The 19,735-nt window shown below is 40.3% G+C and overlaps 1 protein-coding gene across 1 annotated transcript in view; it reads right to left on the reverse strand.

Annotated features, from left to right (window-relative positions):
- The window catches only part of ERCC6L2 (ERCC excision repair 6 like 2), a 189,213-nt gene that overhangs the window by 152,234 nt on the left and 17,244 nt on the right, over window positions 1-19,735 (reverse strand). Inside the window, exons 4-5 of the mRNA XM_063454963.1 lie at window positions 13,564-13,757; window positions 7,595-7,756 (exon numbers count right to left, since the gene is read on the reverse strand). Of these exons, the coding sequence (XP_063311033.1) occupies window positions 7,595-7,756; window positions 13,564-13,757 (356 nt within the window). The remainder of the gene's footprint in view (window positions 1-7,594; window positions 7,757-13,563; window positions 13,758-19,735) is intronic.

Raw genomic sequence — 19,735 nt, forward strand, 5'->3', positions numbered from 1 at the left:
AATGTATGCAGAAAACTGCCTTAAAGGAACTTGACTGCAGCCCTTGTACCTATCCATATATGAAATCTGTGTTTCCATCTACAAGACACGTAAACAAGAATACCAACGTATTTGCCTCTGTATTTTAATTATTTTTGCAGCTTTCCTTTTAAAGTTACCCAAAAGAAATATAAAGCTGAAACCACTATAAGTATGGAGTCTCTTTGATAATAGCCATTGGCACAAACCCAGTATGCTGTAACATGAGCATGTGGGTTACTTTGCCTACAGCAAAGTTGTAATCGATAACTTTTATCAGCACCAAACATATGCCAATTGACTTTAATTGGATGAGGTCAACCTCTAAGGCTGTGTTGGCAATAGAATCAGTTGCAGTACTCAAGAGGGAAATCAATTTATTAAACAGATAGATTGACGTGGATATGTTGTGAATTTTTTTATGTTCTCCATGCTGCTCAATGGAATGAAAAATATATCTTGTGTTCAATCTGGATATAACTTTACATTTGGAAAATGTAGCATGCGTTCAAGAGGGATTAAACTGATTGTGCACAGTGTATATGTCATTTGTTACTAATATCAATTAACTATATGTATCAAGAAGTCAAAGATAATGACAGCAAATGGTAAATTCATATATCTTCAAAACAAATTGTGCTGCTTATAACAAAAATTAAATAGAAGACACATCAACAGTTTTATCTGAGTTGAGTGGCCAACTGCCTTTTCTTTCCCAAATGACACTTGACATGTGGCATCCCTATTATAATATTTGAAGTTATTGCAGTTTTATTCCGAGCCCACTTTTGCGCTACTGTAAATGAACATAGATTTTTATGTTTTGACATTGCTACTCAAAGACTATAAACAATCGCAGATTTCTAAATTTATGGCACTAAGAGCTATAATGCTCTAGTTCAGGGATAGGCAACCTTCGGCACCCCAGATGTTGTGGACTACATCTGCCTTGATGCTTTGACAGCATTATTGCAGATAGACCAAAACATGTGGAAGGCCGAAAGGTTCCCTACCCCTGCACTAGTTCAAACACCACTAGTGTACTATTTCAGGGTAGTCGGCAATTGTAAATTATTAAAATGTAATCCAAGGGGGCGGGGCCTGACTCGCTAGCAGGCCAGACGTGCTTTCGAAGAGCTCCTGCCAGCTAAACGCTTGAAAGCACTCAAATTGCACAAAATTGTGGCAAAAAAGCAACCCAAACCAGTCCAAAAGCCTCATCGACCGACAGGGACAACGAAGTTCCCCAATGCTTGTAACTTAGCTGACTTTTGCTGGTATTCTGGTCCGGCGGCCTACTGAGACTGCGGATCCGACGGTTGGGAGAAGCGGCCGATCTCCCGCCTGGGACCGAGTAGTCCAACGAGAACATACAAGCCTCTGGACCAGTGGGGGTTATCCCGGTCCCCACTGGACACACCAACCATTAGCCTGAAGCCCTTGACCTGCTATACCCACAGACCGCGTGGCTGACCTAAGATGGCCGCCGCAACACGGCCCTCATCACAGCCAGCCTGCCCAGAGGACCTGGAATGGCAGAGGCAATTCGAAGCAAGATTCAACAAGGTGTGCAGCGACTTTTGGACCCGCATAGCCGCACGCTCCCACACCCCCATCTCATCTGTGCAGACCTACCGCAGCCCACTGGTCCCTGCCAACGCGACCTCACTCCACGCACGCCCACAGCAGCGCGACGCTCGAATAAGACGAGCAGGGCGAAACCCAAACATGGGGCAGGCGGTGGGAACAAAGAAGCGCACACCGCGTAAAGGACTTTGCCGCAAAAGGTATGGCAATTCCGGGAACAACCACCGGCATAAACCACAGATCAACCGGAGAAGTCCCCACACCACTGGTGCAAACCCGCTGGCAGTAACCACCGACCGGAACAATAACATGCTGGGAAACTGTCCTCAGACTTGGATTATATGTGGGGCCCGGCAAAAAAGCACTCTAATCCCTGGCTGCGGGAGAAAAGCTAAGTGGGCCACTAGACTTATGTCCTCAAATGATAATAACCTACCATTAATAGGCATCGGCTAAACAATCCCACGCAGGTCCTCTAACGCAAAGCCTACTTCCAGAGCTCACTATGAAGGCTTTGCTACTCCACCTAAGGCAGTAGTTTAAGTGACCTGAGGACTCCCTATGTTTGTCTTGGTGTGAAGGTATAGCCCAGTGGTTATCTTAATTTAGCTAACGTTAAACAATTTCTTATGCCTTTGTTTTATGTTATTAAGCCTTTATATTAACCCTTTATATGACCTTAGCTTTTGTTTTAATGGCACAACAAACTCTCTTTTCTGTTCTTCACAAAAATGCCTATCACAAATGCCAATTTATACAAGTTAAGCATCTATTTTTTTATTTTATCTTATTCAAGCTTACTCGGACAATATAGCTGTTTAGTCAAGCTTGCTAAAAATATAGAAAAATGTGCGAACTTTCATGCCACTGTTCAACTATTGTACATCTTGAAATACGCTGTTGTGGCGTCTCTTAATAACCTGTAACCACCTGCACAGCAAAAATAAAGAATTAAAAAAAAAACAATGTAATCCAAGTATCGTTGAATGATTTTAAACCATAATGGGAGTGTACTGAAAACACTAAACTATGATTAGATTCTAGTTCTTACATCAATAATATGCAATTTTATTAAAAGGTATGGAGACTCCTATTATACTTAACTTCTTAATTATTAGCAGCAAAAAAAAGTGAAAAAAAAAACAAAAAACAAAAAAAAATTGAATGCATTGACACAGGTATAGATGACATAATCCCCTCCCAGTTCATAGAACAGGTGATAAAAAGCAGTGCCCTCTTCCTGCTTCCTGTAAATGAGCATCACTGTTTTTTTACCTAGGATTTGAAATTCTTATAATAATCATATTGTGTATTATTTCATTAGGATAATATTTTTCTTCTTCTCTTCTTCCAATCTGTCATTATGGATAACAAATGGGAACCACTCTTTGACACTGAGGATCCTAGGCATCCACAGTCAAAAGACTGGTCTCCGCTGGACCATATTTCTAAGTACAAAGTACAATACCTCAATAAACATAGGCCTGGCTTAAATAACTGCTGATCATGTTTATCTGCAGTTTATCAACTCTTGATAAGTCATAAAAGACTAACATCTGGGCAGTTATTGCTACCCAATCACTAGTAACATAGGTAAGTTTGGCATTGGGTGGTGGCTCCCTAATGATAAGGGATGGGCACAGGGCCGGACTGGGAATTAAAAGCAGCCCTGGAAAAAAATTATTTACCAGCCCCATAATGCGTCGCGCCAGCATAGTGTGCAGATACAGAGTTAGAAAAGATAACTTAAAATTAAAATTATTACTCCAACGTGAAAAAAAGCACATATAGGCTTAAAAAAAAAAGAGTGCAGATTTATTTTAAGCAGACGTGCCTTTGCATATAGCCAATGTTTCAGTCCAACTACCATGACATATTAAGGAAAGCTTGGTAATGGGACTGAAATGGTGAATGTATGTAGGGCACAACTGTAAAAAATGACGTTATCTTGTTTATTTTGAGGTCCTGTGGGTGCACTCTTCACTTTAAATATGTTATTGTGCTGGATTATGCACCTAGCAACAAGACTGGGCCAATATCTGCTTATTACATATTGTACATATCAATGAAATTTCTTAGTGTATTATGCATATATAAATGTACATTAATATATGTGTAAATATAATAGGCATAATTATATATATATATACACACATTGCACCCCTCACACATTGCACCACTGCTCCTATACCCTACTACAGCCCCATATCCCAGCAGACCCCAGGTAAGTTGTCAAACTGTACTTAAACGGTTTGACTACTTACTCTGGGAGCGGGTCCCGGCACTCCTGGCACCATACCCACTACACAGAGCAGTAGTGGTTATTGTGCATGGATTATTTCTTTAAATAATCTATAGGTGCCCCTCCTGAGATCAGGCTCTGGATCCGCCACTGATTTATATTATAAATATATATATATTATATATATTATAAATATATTATATATTATAAATATATAATATAATATAATATATATATTATATATTATATATTAAATATATAATATATATAATATATATTATATATTATATATTATAATATAAATCAGTGGCAGATCCAGAGCCTGATCTCAGGAGGGGCACCTATAGATTATTTAAAGAAATAATCCATGCACAATAACCACTACTGCTCTGTGTAGTGGGTATGGTGCCAGGAGTGCCGGGACCCGCTCCCAGAGTAAGTAGTCAAACCGTTTAAGTACAGTTTGACAACTTACCTGGGGTCTGCTGGGATATGGGGCTGTAGTAGGGTATAGGAGCAGTGGTGCAATGTGTGAGGGGTGCAATGTGTGTGAAAGGTTCAGTGTGTAGGGTGCGTGGGGCAATGTGTGTATGGGTGGCTGTGTGTGTAGGGGAATGTGTGTATGGGGGTCTGTGTGTGTGTATGGGGGGGCAGTGTGTGAATGTGTATGGTGTGTGTGGGCAGTGTTTGTATGGGGCTAGAGTTCACTCTCACCACTTGGACCACCAGGAATCCCTGGTGGTCGCAGTGGTGAGAGTGAACTCTAGCCCGTAGCTCCAGGGCTAGAGTTTCCCTGTGGCACTCTCCCTCCCCCTCTGTCTCTCTCTATTTACGCCTCTTTCTCCCCTTGTGTCTCACTCTCCCCCCTCTGTCTCTTTCTCCCTCCTTTCCCTGTGGCACTCTCCCTCCCCCTCTGTCTCTCTCTATTCGCCCCTCTCTCCCCCCTTGTGTCTCACTCTCCCCCCTCTCCCTGTGGCACTCTCCCCCCCTCTGTCTCTCTCTCTATTCACCCCCCTGTCTCTCTCTCTCTCTCTCTATTCACCCCCCCCACTGTCTCTCTCTATTCACCCCCCCACTGTCTCTCTCTCTATTCACCCCCTCTGTCTCTCTCTCTATTCACCCCCCCCTCTGTCTCTCTCTCTATTCACCCCCCCCTGTCTCTCTCTCTCTATTCCCCCCCTCTGTCACTCTCTCTCTATTCACCCCCTCTGCCTCTCTCTCTCTCCACCTCCCTCTGTCTCTCTCTCTATTCACCCCACCTCTGTCTCGCTCTCTCTTTTCACCCCCCCCTCTGTCTCTCTTTTCACCCCCCCTCTGTCTCTCTTTTCACCCCCCCCTCTGTCTCTCTTTTCACCCCCCCCCTCTGTCTCTCTTTTCACCCCCCCCCTCTGTCTCTCTTTTCATCCCCCCCCCCCTTGTCTCTCTCTTCACCCCCCCCCCCCCCCTTGTCTCTCTCTCTATTCACCCCCCCACCCACCTGAGAGGAGTCAGGGGGCCGGCCGCATTGCACGCTGCAGCCTCGCCGGTCCGGCAGCACTGTTAACGCTGAGGGCTGAAGGAGGAGGGAGGAGCATATCTCTACCATGCTCCCTCGCGGTTCCCACAATCCCCAGCACGGATGCTGCTGGGGATTGTGGGAACCGCGAGGGAGCATGGTAGAGATATGCTCCTCCCTCAGCCCTCAGCATTAGGTGTGCCGCCGGACCGGTGAGGCTGCAGCGTGCAATGCGGCCGCCTGCCTGCCGGCCGGCCCCCTCAAAGTGTGTGCCACCGGACCGGCCACCCGGTGGCACATATTGCCAGAGCAGCCCCCAGGAGCCGCGGCCCACCGGGAAATTTCCCGGTATCCCGGTGGGCCAGTCCGGCCCTGGATGGGCATGTCCCCACCCTCGGCATAATGGACAGGGGCATAAAGAAGATTCTTAACTCCCTTATACTAATATGGGGGTTATATGTTAAGGCATTCCGAAGCACATTTATTGGTGGTTTTAATTTGTGCTGACAAACTACCAATAAATTAATTTGGCATTAAAACCAGCTGAAATTTTTTTTTTTTTTTTTTTTTTAATTCTAAAACTAGCTGATGTTTATCAACGGTTTTCAATCAGAAGAAATACATCAATGCCATAGATGGAATACAAAAGATGTACTGGAATTTTCCCTCAGATCCTGTCAGGATAAGGGCCTGGATACTTCATATTCGCCGGAAAAGACTTTAGTGAAGATGTATCCCTGTTGACTCCTTTGTTTTCAGGGGTAGCCGATTTGTATTTTGGGCAATGTCAAAAACAATATTACTATTGAACGGCATGAAGCTATGTTTCTGTTGGAACTTTTATTACTTTAGACAAATTACAATTATCTATGAAAAAGTATTCACAAACAAAGTTTTTTAAACAATGTCGGTAAAAGAGCAATCATTCAAGCCTGACTTATTTCACAAGCCTTACAGGCTCCTTTCAACAAGGCCAAGGATTCTTCTCCATTTGATGGCAGAATTTGGACCCAAAGTTCTCAATCACTTTCATCCCTCTACATGGGCAGATCAAGAGGACAGACTGGTTCTAGAAGTCCTTGTAATAAGTACTCTATCTAATATGTTTTTCCCAGGAATATGTGTGAAGCTAACTCACTCAAATTTAGAGGATGTAGTATTAATTGTTTCCAATTTGAAAGTTATTTCCATCAAAAAATATTTTTAATGCATTTAGACATCTTGGCTAGGTATAAGGTCTACTTTCATAGTTGATTATGTTAAGTATTATCACTCTCTCTCTCTCAATATAATTAATTTCCCATTTATATTGCCATCTCCAGATTTATTTTTTTCCTTTTTTTTTATTGCCTATTTTTGATCATTATACACAAAAATGAGTCCTGCGCTCAAACTCCCAATACTCTTGGGCGTCAGCAACGACCATAGCACACATCAGCCCGAATGCATACAGTAAAAATAAAAGAAAACAAAAGTTACCTGCTCACTCCCCAAATCCCTATGCATATTTAAATAAACGGAGGTTATTTAGTAACTCCAATTAGATGTAAGTCCACCTGCCACGTCAAGGCAAACTACTTGGTCCTACACTAACAATTCACCTTGCTTCCTTCAGCTTCAGGCAAAGATATCTCTAATGAGACAGAGATATTTTTGTGTATTTATATTCACTTTTGTATCACACAGCAATGTTACAATGCTTCACTTTTGTATCACACAGCAATGTTACAATGCTTCCACCCACCCCATGTGTCCCCTATTAAGGGTTAATATGTATGTATGTATGTATGTAAACAATATATGCACACACACACACACTATGTCATTCACCTCACCCTAAGAGTGTACATTTTTTTGTCAAATCAGACAATTTTTTGTTCTAGGCTATGATTTCCAATCCCTTTGTCACTTTGCCACAAAATCCAAGTAAGGAAAAAAAAAAAAAAAAAACTTTAGTAACGTTTCTTCAACTTATATGTACACCATTGTGCATTACAAAATTGGTAGTATGAATATAATTTATAATTCTGCAAGGGTATGAATCTAGATTGGGCCAATAGCAGAGTCGAAAATTATTGTAGTCTAAAAAGGATTGGACAATCTTGTCAGTAAAGTTACCTAGAAAATCACTGAGTTTGGTATAGGAAGATATACCTTTTGCACAACTCTCAAACCTCAGCCATATATACTATACAAATATATACTAGATAACAAAATATATATATACTAGACAAAACATTTATTTTACATACCAGTCCATAACACACCATAGTTCCTCCATATTGTTCTGCAGTATTGTTCCTGTAAGCCCAAAGCGAACTTTACAGTTTAAATCTTTCATAACCTGTGTTACTCTGGCTTTTGGGTTTTTGATTCGGTGTGCTTCGTCTACAATGACAGCTGCCCAATTTATGCTGTTTACAGAAACAGAGATATTGTCAGTATTTGTATTTACAGTACACATAATAAATAAATTCAGAATGCCCAAAATTATAAAGCCAAGCAAGGCACTGATAAAAGCATAGATACACATTCCAAACAACTAATTAATCCCTTCAAAATTCACAGACGAAACTGGACAATTCACAAACGGAGGATACCGCACTCACACTTAGGAATCCAGGTGCTTATCAGGGCCAGGGTTGGCAAAATCCTGTATAGTAGATACAATAAATTAAGTCAAAGCTTGATAAATTCCTCTATGTGGGCTGAAACGTTGCACTTTCTGTTCCAATAAACCTTCCTTCCTGCAGCAATCCTGAGTGCCTGGACCTTATTTATTTTAGCCTAAAAAATAGAAACAGAAAGGGGGCGCTCCGAATTGTGGGTGAGAACAAGAAAATAACAAAGTAAATACTTATTCACACTGTTTCTTCAACTTATATGTACACCATGGGTGTACAGTGTGAATAAGTATTTACTTTGTTATTTTCTTGTTCTCACCCACAATTTGGAGCGCCTCCTGTTTCTATTTTCTATATTATATTTGTGTTTTTTAAGTGGTTTTATAAACACTGGGGAAGTCGCACTTGTAAAGGGAGCTAACTAAAATACCTCACCTCACTTGCACTTTGTGTGTTAAGGTTTTGCGTTATTTTAGCCTAAACTGGACAGACATACACATATAGGAGTATACACACCAAAAACAAGTAGAAAATAGGCGCTAGTAAAAAATTGTCTAAAAGTCTAAATACAAATATCAAGAAATATTATAAAAACAGAAAAAGCTGCACCTTAATAAGTGTAAAGCTCCAACACAACACTCTTATAATACAAAACAAATCCAAGTAAAGGTGAGCTGTGTCTTTAAGACCAAATTTCTAAAGTGCCAAATGTGCAATTTGTGATAAAGTGCACATATAGGAGTAGTATTATACATGCAAAGGCACTTACAAAAGATCTGTTAAATTAGATTTAGATTAAGTTAGCTGCTCAAACACTGATGGTCTATCCTTTACTACCTCTATATAGTGATGATGTGTGTGTTTTATGTCTATAAGCACTTTATTGTTGTTGTTTTTTTGTTTTGTTGTTTTTAACAGTTACTGACTGTTCAATTGATTACATTATTTAGTAGTTTTCATAAGGGACAGTTTATTTTGCTTATAGGTATGAAGTATGCTTACCTCACTACTTTATTCGGTATACCTGGTTTTGTTTGGGGGCATGTCATATTATTTTTATTAAGAAACTTTTTAAAACTTACTAACAAATTAAACCACACACATGTATAATGAACGTACAACACAATTTATGTCTACATAAACAAAAAATATGTTTCACAATAAACATGTCTTAAAGGGACACTATAGTCACCTGAACAACTACAGCTTAATGTATTTGTTCAGGTGAGATCTATAGCTCCCTGCAGGCAATCTAATGTAAACACTGTATTTTCAGAGAAAATACAGTGTTTACATTGACTGATAGGAATACCTCCAGTGGCCGTCACTCAGACGGCCACTAGAGGGACTTCCTATCATGCAGGGCCCTAAAAAGGCCCTGTACACGTCAGACATATTAAGATACGTCTGACGTGTGCAGGAGAGAGAAGGCACTGTGTGCGCGCCTTCTCTATCCAGCCTGTTAGAGAGGAGAGGGGGCGGGCAAAAAACGCGAGCTGAGCTATCAGTCAGCTCAGCTCGCGGCCGCGCACACCGCACGCATGCGCAGTAGTGCGCTCAGGACTTCAGAGGGCAGCATGAATGCCGCCCTCTGAAGTCTGTGCGCATGTGCGGCGAAGTCGCGCATGCGCACAAGGGAGCAATGACGCTTCTCTCAGAGAAGCGTCCTATTGGGCCCCGCAATTTCGTCCTTTTGACGAAAAAGGGGGTGCGGCATGGCTGGGAGCTCGGCGCTGGAACAGAGGTACGTTTTTAATATAAAAAAGCATCGAAAATGATTTTTTATATTTGAAAGTACATATAAAAGCAAGAAGGAAGGCTGGGGGACCTGTCTTTCTTGCTTTTATATGTAGACTATAGAGTCCCTTTAAATACGATTATTTCTATTGTGTTCCTTGTATAATGATCCATTACATAATTGTGTTAATCAGTATTAATTAAAACCGATTATAAATGTATGTATAAAAATAAAAACAATTAAAAAAAAACTGGGCGCCCTTTATTGTTTGGAACTTTAACTGTGAAAGTAAGAGAATTTACACATATTTTGCAACAAGGACTTTAAAACACAATTTTATAGTAAATTCGATCTTGATTTTATTTTGCTAGGTGCTTCACTAATAAAAATATAGACATATGCCGAAAGGTGAGGAAAGCGGCCAATACCCCTCTGACATTCATTTAGAAGATGAGTTTTCAGGAAAGGGCACCACAGGGTCTGATATCGCGGATATACGGACAGATCCGCGCAGAATCCCATGAATGGGGGACGCTGCGCTATACTGACCGGTGGGAGGCCTACCTGGGGGAACAGCTGGAGGGAGTGGAGTGGAAGGATATTTGGGAGGCAAATGCATGATCCTCCGTTTGTGTAACACTCCAGGAATAGGCCTATAAGAACCTCCTCAGGTGGTACACCACACCGGCCAAACAATATCATATGAAGATCAGCCCCACAGACATGTGCTGGAGGTCGTGTGGGGAGAGGGGGGATTACATCCACATGTGGTGGAACTGCCCCAGGGTGTGGGAGTTCTGGGGGAAAATGGTGGAGCTAAGCTCCCGGATCCTTCAGAGACCCCTCGGGAGGGACCCCTGGGCATGCCTCCTTTTTAGACCCACCGAGGGCTTGCCCAGACACGAACAGAAACTACTTAACACTGTCTACCTGGCGGCCAGACGGGCCCTAGCCCAGAAGTGGTTGTGCCCAGAATTGCCCCCAATAGCCATGGTAATAGCCAAAATAAAAGATAACTATCTTATGGACAAATTGACGGCACAGGTGAGACACACAGTTAACACCTTCCATAAGGTATGGGATCTCTGGGACCAGTTTGCCATCTGAGCGGGAAGGAGGAAAGAGATAAAGGATTGCTATGACGCCAGGGGAAGGGAGAGGAGAGACCCACAGATTACACAGCAGGGGGACCGAAGGGAGGGAATATACCCACCCACCCACGCCTATATAGACCCTCAGAAAACCACTACACGTCCCACGACTCAGACAAAAGCAAGTGTACAGGATATTTGAATTGTTAAGTTGTATTGTTTTATTAGTTACCGTATTTTTCGCTCCATAAGACGCACCTCACCATAAGACGCACCTAGTTTTTAGAGGAAGAAACCCAGAAAAAAAATATTCTGAACAAACTGTCCCATAGTGTTTCTTACTATGGGACAGTTTGTACAGAATATTTTTTTTCTCCCCTGTCCCATAGTGTCCCCCCCTCCCATAGTCTTCTCCTCTCTCCCATAGTCTTCACCCACCCCCTCCCCATAGTCTTCACCCACCCCCTCCCCATAGACTTCACCCACCCCCTCCCCATAGACTTCACCCACCCCCTCCCCATAGTCTTCATCCCCCCCCTCCCCATAGACTTCATCCCCCCCTCCCCATAGACTTCATCCCCCCCCTCCCCATAGACTTCATCCCCCCCTCCCCATAGACTTCATCCCCCCCCTCCCCATAGACTTCATCCCCCCCCTCCCCATAGACTTCATCCCCCCCCTCCCCATAGACTTCATCCCCCTCCTCCCCATAGACTTCATCCCCCTCCCCATATTCTTCTCTCCCATACTGTCCCCCTCCCCTTGTCCCATAATTACTTACCTGTCTTGCAGCGTTGGCCGGCAGCACAGGGCGCACCGCGGTAGTGGAACTTGAATTTCATGTTCCGGTTTCCGGTGGGACTGAAAGGAAGTGCGCACTCAGCTTGTGCACACTTCCTTTCAGTCCCGCCGGAAACCGGAACATGAAATTCAAGTTCCACTACCGCGGTGCGCCCTGTGCTGCCGGCCAACGCTGCAAGACAGGTAAGTAAAGCTTCATATTCGCTCCATAAGACGCACAGACATTTCACCTCACTTTTGAGGGGAAAAAAAGTGCGTCTTATGGAGCGAAAAATACGGTAACTCTTGACGACCCACAAGTTTGATGGGCACAAGAGGAAAAACTGCAGGAATGCAAGCCAAAAACTGGGAAGCAGAAAGCTATTGGGGGCACCCCTAATAACGCCTAAAAATGATTGTTCTAACCGATATTCTTCCTTTCTGTAACTACTATGACAAAAAACAAAAAAGAGATGTGATTGGCTTCTGCGAAAGCCAAAATGTCATGCCAATGTGTTCCACGCAGTACAACAATTAAGAATTAAAAAAAAAAATACATAGATTTTCACTGATACCACTTTGTGTATTTCTCTTTCGTATGGATCTGCATTTTAGGATCCCTTTAGAACATTGTATGCATCCTGCTGAACACCACTTTAAAGCATAGCTTAGGTATATACAGTGTTTTAAAATAACAATAAAGTGATAAAACATCCGTGTAAGATGTCCACTTTAATGATTGCTAGTGGATGTAGGGTAAAATTAACAAGAATGCAATATTGTTAAGTCATAATTCTGCTAAATTACTAGATACATGACCACAATTACCCATGGACTGAATGCTGCTAGCTTCCTTCTAACTATATATATATATATATATATATATATATATATATATATATATATATATATATAGATAGATAGATAGATAGATAGATAGATAGATAGATATGTACAAATTACTTTATAATTGTATTAGCAGAAAAATAAACCTCATATAACCGTGCAAGTAAAGGAAACTAATAGGGTTCGTAACATTTATATATTAGTCGATTTAGGTAAAATAGAACACTGAATAAGATCACAGACAAAATAAGGAGACTTGTGTGTTAAGCAATTAACTGTAAAAAGAAGACTTTCCATTCAGAGAATATAGGTTATGGAAGCATTGGAAAGAAGCATCAAGAGAAAAAAAAAACAACATAAATCAGAGCTGTGTTCTAAAATGGCTTAGTTTTATCAGTGACCAGAAAATGCTCCAATAAAAAAGACTAATTGGTAACACCTATTATGCTATAAAATATACACATTATAAAGCAATGTAAACAGAAACAGGGTTGTGTTATTTTTACAGAACTAGTCAAGCTTCTAAAAATGTACTGTATTATAGAAGAACAATTACTATTTAACCCCTTAAGGACCAAACTTCTGGAATAAAAGGGAATCATGACATGTCACACATGCCATGTGTCCTTACGGGGTTAAAAACCACTAACAAGAATATCTACATTTATATTTAGCGTAAATAGAATATCTTTCATCCATCTGGACAATCTTAGGTCCAATCAGAGCATTCTCATAGACGGCACTGGGCATGTGCGGCAATTACAGTGCTCCACCAGTGCTTCTGCAGTGGAGTGCACCTTAAATGTTGATGCCAGTAGACATCACAACTCACTGACATTACTTACCATAGTCTTGCTAGCCTACCATAATAGTCAGCAGTCATTAGATTAAAAAAATGGGGAAAAAAAACTTTCCATAAAAATTTAGAATGTCATTTACATGGGAATATGAGTTCAACTAACACGGTGTGAAACAGAGAGAGGAAAGAAAGCACTTTAAAATTAATGATCCCATTATGCACAGGAACCAAAACAAGACAGAAAGCAAGATGTGAAGTTCTCATAATGTTGGCTGGCATTTTAAGTAATTGCATGTACATGCAGAAAAATGTTTCTCACAATAATGTTTTTGGTTAAACATACCTGTTAAGTTCATCTAAACACAAGCGAAGCGTTTCATAAGTAGTCAAAGAAATTTCATATTTTCCTTGTTTTATTCGGCTAAGTTCAAAATCCTTTTTGTTTCCATGTATGACGGTTACTTTGAAATATCCCCAGGTCTCAAGCTCATCCTTCCAGTTATAAAGCACAGATAAGGGCGAAACGATGAGAAAAACCTGAAGAAAATATGATACATTATCTACAGCGCAAACAAACACATGGACTATCCACAATAATGAAATACTATCAAGCACAAACAAAAAAAACTAATGGGCTTTTATGTGGGGTAAGGGCATCTCTGTCATGCCCCAAACAACTTAAGCATATAACTTTATATATACAGTGTGCTAGCGGTTTTGCAAGCAAATGTATAGATTAGAAAAATCAACTGTTTTGTACTCTATCCTTAAGCCAATGTTCTACCCAAGAACAAGAACATTCATCTAGACCAATTTATTTTAGTTTGAAGACTAACCTATTGTGAGGAACCGTATCAAATGCCTTAGCAAAATCCAAGTAGATCACATCCACTGCAACACCCTGATCTATACTTCTACTTACTTCTTCTTGAATGCAATTAGGTTAGTTTGACATGACCTATGTTTCATAAAACCATGCTGATTATTGCTAATAACAAAGTTCTACCTAATGAATTCCTGAATATTATCCCTTAACAGCCATTCAAATATTTTCCCAGCTCACAGGTCTATAATTTCCAGGCAAGGATTTTGAACCCTTTTTAAATATAGGAACAACATCTGCCTTCCTCCAATCCTCCGGTACAATACCTGAAACAAACAAATCTTGAGAAATTAAATACAGAGGTTCACTTATTTCCTCACTTAGCTCCTTAAGTACTCGTGAGTGAATACCGTCAGGCCCCGGAGCTTTAGTTACATAAATTTTCTTTAACAGCTGTAGCACCTTGTCTCGAGCTATCCAATCACAAGCAATCATTTTGCATATCTCTTACCATAGGATCCTCATTAATATATACTGAAGAAAAATAGTTATTTAAAATTTCTGCCTTTTCCTGGTCTTCAATAGCTAACAGGCCCATCTCTGTTTCCAGTGTTCCTACACTTTCATTTTTTGTTTTTTTTAGAATTGATGCACCTGAAAAAAAACTGGGGGATGGTTTTGCATTCTTTGGCTATCAATATCTCATTTTCTAGTTTAGCCACTTTAATTGCCTTTTTGCAAGCATTATTGGCTTCCTTATAGATTATAAAGGATGTCTCTGACTGTCCGATTTAAATGTTTTAAATGCACTTTTCTTATTTTTAATCTCTTGTTTTACTTCTCTACTAAGCCACAATGGTTTCAATTTGTTTCATTTATATTTATTACCCGATGGTACATACTGAGAAATATACTTTTCTAATATTTGTTTGAATAGTTTCCATTTAGCCTCAGTGTTTTTTTCACTAAGGAGTTTATGCCAGTCAATTTGTTGTAGAGCTGCCCTAATCTTATTGAAATTGGCTTTTTAAAAATTATAAGTTTTAGTATACCCCACGTGCTTTTGCTTTCTTGAGTTTATTTCAAAAATTACCATATTGTGATCACTATTTCCCAAATTTTTGAATGTTGGTCAAAATATCAACATTGCTTGTTATAGCAAGATCCAGACAAGCATCCTTTCTAGTTGGTGCTTGCACCAGTTGTGACATGAAGGTGCCATTTAACACATTCAAAAACCTGATTCCTCTTGCTGAAGTACTAGTAATTTTATCCCAATTTATGTCCGGGTAATGAAAATCTCCAATAATTAACGTGTTACCCCGATTTGCAGCTTTCCCAATTTGCTCTCACAGCTGTTCTTCCGCATTAATATTTACATTAGGTGGTTTATAACATTTCCCAACCAATAATTGATTTTCCTTCATTTGTCCCAAGCAGATATCTACCCATAAAGCTTCCACATTTTCCTCGTCACACTCCACATACCTAAGATTTGACTTTAACTCAAGGTTGACATACAGACATACCCCACCACACTTCTTGTTTTCCCTATCCTTCCTAAATAACCATTTAAAGGAGCACTAAAATGCCAGGAAAACAAACTCGTTTTCCTGGCACTATAGGGTCATTAGGTCCGTCCCCCCCGCCCTCAGGGCCCCCCTCCTGCTGGGCTGAAGGGGTTAAAATCCCTTCAGCCACTTACCTTTCTCCAGCGCCGGGCTCCCTCTCTGGCAAGAGCCGTGCGCGCATTCAAATAGCCCATATGAAAGCATTACTCAACACTTTCCTATGGACGTCCAGCGTCTTCTCACTGTGATTTTCACAGTGAGAATCCTGGAAGCGCCTCTAGCGGCTGTCAGTGAGACAGGCACTAGAGGCTGGATTAACCCTCAGTGAACATAGCAGTTTCTCTAAAACTGCTATGTTTTCAGCTGCAGGGTTAAGACTAGAGGGAATTGGCACCCAGACCACTTCATTGAGCTGAAGTGGTTTGAGTGCCTATAGTGGTCCTTTAAGTTAACTGCCCAGTCATGTGTTCCATCCCACCATGTTTCTGTTATGCCTATTATATCATAAAGTTTAGTCTATACTATTGCCTCTAGTTCACCCATTTTCTTATATAGGCTCCTTGCATTAGTAAGTATACATTTAATATTATCATGAGTCATTTGTACATTTTGTGAATTTTCATCAATATTACATACCTGCTCTGTTCTGAGCTTTTCCCTCCTCCCATATCCACCACCCTTACACTAAGCTAAAGTCTCCTTTCTATCCTATCTCCATTTTCTCGATTGTTTTGACCCTCCCCCCTACTACTAGTTTAAAATCTCCTCCAACCTTCTAGCCATCCTATCCCCCAGCAATAATTACGTATTGTTGAGAAACTATTATTTGATTTATGCATGATTTACTTGGACCTTATAACTGTTTACCATACATTAACAGAATGTAGTTGGGACATAGCAAAGTGTAAATGTACCTGCTCAATTACAGCTGTTATGAGATATAGATCACTTTATGAAGGATGGAAAAAGTTAGAAAAGTATATTTAATTCACATGAAGAGTTGGAAAGAACATAAGTGGTTTAATGCATTTCATTAAAAATAGCTTGAGTGTTTAAAAGGATTAGCACTGAAATGTAACAGACTAAACCACACAAGATACTCTGTATATATCAGAAAGAAAGAAAGCCTTACAGGAATGAATTGTGAACATAAAGCATGAGTTAAAATAGTCAGAGGCATTAGAAATATAGGGCGTAGTGTGGACCCTGCAGGAAAGGGATCATATTTATTATTCTATACATAGTAAAAACATAAACTTCGTGAGCTGGAAGCTTATAACATTGTGGGGTGGTCTATGACTTCTGGAACAGTATATACAAAACAAAATGGAAAAGAATATGTGGTTAGGCATGATGAGACATATCATATCCGAGGTACAAAAACTGCCAAAGCCAGCTATTTCTAATGATTCCATACACTATATGTTTTCACAGCAAATGAGGTTTAGATTTCAGAATTGGATGGTAATGTAGAAAGTAGGATATACATGAGGATTGCATAGCAATGTGATATAAATACTTTCTCCAAAATAAAACTGGAACGGGATGTAAATATATTTGCTAACACAATGCTTGTGGGTCGATAGAGAGAACAAAGTACACATATAATGGTTGCATAACCTAATTATGTTCCCTGTTATGTACTTTGTATCAAATTTAGAGGAAAAAGTAATTGGAGCATTTTTTATATTTCTTTATCTGTAGTTTTGTCAACTCCTGCTTTAGGAATATTTTAAATTATTCAGATGATGGACTTTTACCAGAAGGAATGACACCAACATAAAGAATTAAGTTCTGGGGAGTATGTTCCTCAGTGTCCATATTCTAAACTACTCACAAAAGTAATGTTTGAATTAATAAATAAAGATAATAACACAATTACTATGACCAGAGAAACCAGAAATATTTCCAGCTTATTTTGGCAGCAAATGAAACAAGCAGTACTTTAGACATATTAATGACTACTCATGCCAGAAAGCATGTCAGCGCAGTGGCTTCGTAACTGAACCCGATGGATTTAAAAATATAGAAACTAAGGTTTTTATTCCATCAACTCATAAATCTCAGTTTTTATTAGCTTTAAAAAGTCTAATATCAGCTAAAACTGTTCCAATCACTTTGTCAGTTCAGGGCTAAACACACTGCAATTTCCTCCTCAATACAACAAGAAAATCAAGGGTCTGCTCTACGGGGTATTTCACTCATCACCACTGATCAGGACATGTTTTTTTTTTGTTTTGGTCCGAGAGCTGATAAAACATACATATAGCTCAGAAAAACAGCTCATAATTTGGCACCGGTCGAAAAACTGTTGGAGACATTTTATATATATCTTCATCATGAATATGTTTCATTGGGTATAGAGCAGTCGTTTTCAAATGATTTATTTCAACTGAGGCTGCTAATAAGTCCACAAGCAAGCTCTGGTGGTCACGGCAGAAATCTGCACTCACGCTAAACAAATTCTGAACATTTATTTCAATATGTTAATGGTTTGATGTGTAAAAAGGAGAAGTGTCATAGCCTATATGTGACCAAACTGTTCGAGAAATATGGCTTCTATAGCAGATGTTGGAAACCAAACCACTAGTAAAGAAATTGACGAATGACTAGTGTAAATTTTTATCTACACTGCTCACTATACAATATCTGAACGCTCCAGCAGTGAAAGTTTCATATTGTGCTTGTCAGTTGATAGCCATCAAAAACATCAAAAAAGTACTTCTCAATATGGCATAAGCTGGACATAAACAGGGTCAGTCAAAAATGTCCTTTATTTGGAAATTAAATTAAAAACACATGCAGGCAGCATCAAAGTGATAGTTAATGTGCTGCCAGTATTAGAATAAAACTATGTTTAAATAAGAATAAACAAAGTAAATTAAGATGTACATAGAATAAGTAGAAAATTACACAACTTTCACAATAACATCAGAGCATTTATATAATGACTACATGACTACATTCTGTACTTCTCTGGCCTCAGATAAGAAAAACTACTTAGCAATCAAAGAAAGTTTCATTTCAATATCACTAATTAAAGGCGATAATTCCTGGTCCAAGACTCCAGCCGATTAATGCCCTCTAAATAACCTGTGTCTAATTATACTAAGCAACTATGTGAAACAAATGTGTAAACGTAAACATTATAAAATTCATCACAAAATGCAACACTTTTAGCCATCTATGGTGCCCAGGGCTTATCATGTGGTCCACCAGCCCACAGGGTTGCACCACTCTACCTTTGCGGCCATCTCCTGGCTATCCCCAAGATCCCGGCCTCTGTCGGCACCAGGATCCGCAAAGGTAATGACGCCATGTGGATGCCCGTGTGGTATGCAGGAGGAATCGGGAGGAGCCATAGATGATTTGGAGAGATAGGGAGAAAGACTATGACGCCACCAAGATGGTGCTTGGTGCTGAGACCTAGAGTGCATTGTATAGCTTTGGGAGGCTCTGCCTATGGGGAGGTGGGGCCAGGTGACTGAGTCTGCCTATACCCTTAGTCACTGATTGGTTGTTCTTGCTGTAGACTAATGGCAATTTGTGTTTGTCTTCAACAGTTCCTGACCTTCCCTCCAGTATTGTGACTTCCTGGCTTTTGACATTAGGCTTTCCTCCTGAACTCGTTCTCTAGCTGCCTGCCCTTGACCTCTCAACCTCCTGACTTTGACTTCCTTCCAGCTCCCTCTTGCAGGGTCCTGTTCCAATTCCAGGTGCACCGGTAAGTTTAAACAGGGTGCACATGTTTGGGGGGCACAATGTCCAAGCGACCAGTAGAAGTGGCATCACAAATCACTGTACAGGACATTATTTATCCTTTACCTAGTCTGACAGGAAGCTGCTCACTGGAAGCAGCTTCCCGTCCGAACCGGGTAGAAGATAAAGAAGAGCTCTACCATGGTACATGAGGCCATGTTACAACAGGAGGACAGCAGGCAAGAGATACACAAAAAGAGAGGAGTTTTAGAAAGAGAAACACAAAGTGAATTGGGGGGAAGAAAGAGACATATAAAGGGGCTGGGGAGAGAAAAACAAAATGTTAGGCAGAGGAATAGGCACACAAAAGGGCTGGAGGGAAGAAAAAGACACACAAAGAAATTGAGGGTTAAATATACACA

The sequence above is a fragment of the Pelobates fuscus genome, chromosome 5, assembly GCF_036172605.1.
Source record: "Pelobates fuscus isolate aPelFus1 chromosome 5, aPelFus1.pri, whole genome shotgun sequence".
NCBI classification, from domain to species: Eukaryota; Metazoa; Chordata; class Amphibia; order Anura; family Pelobatidae; genus Pelobates; species Pelobates fuscus.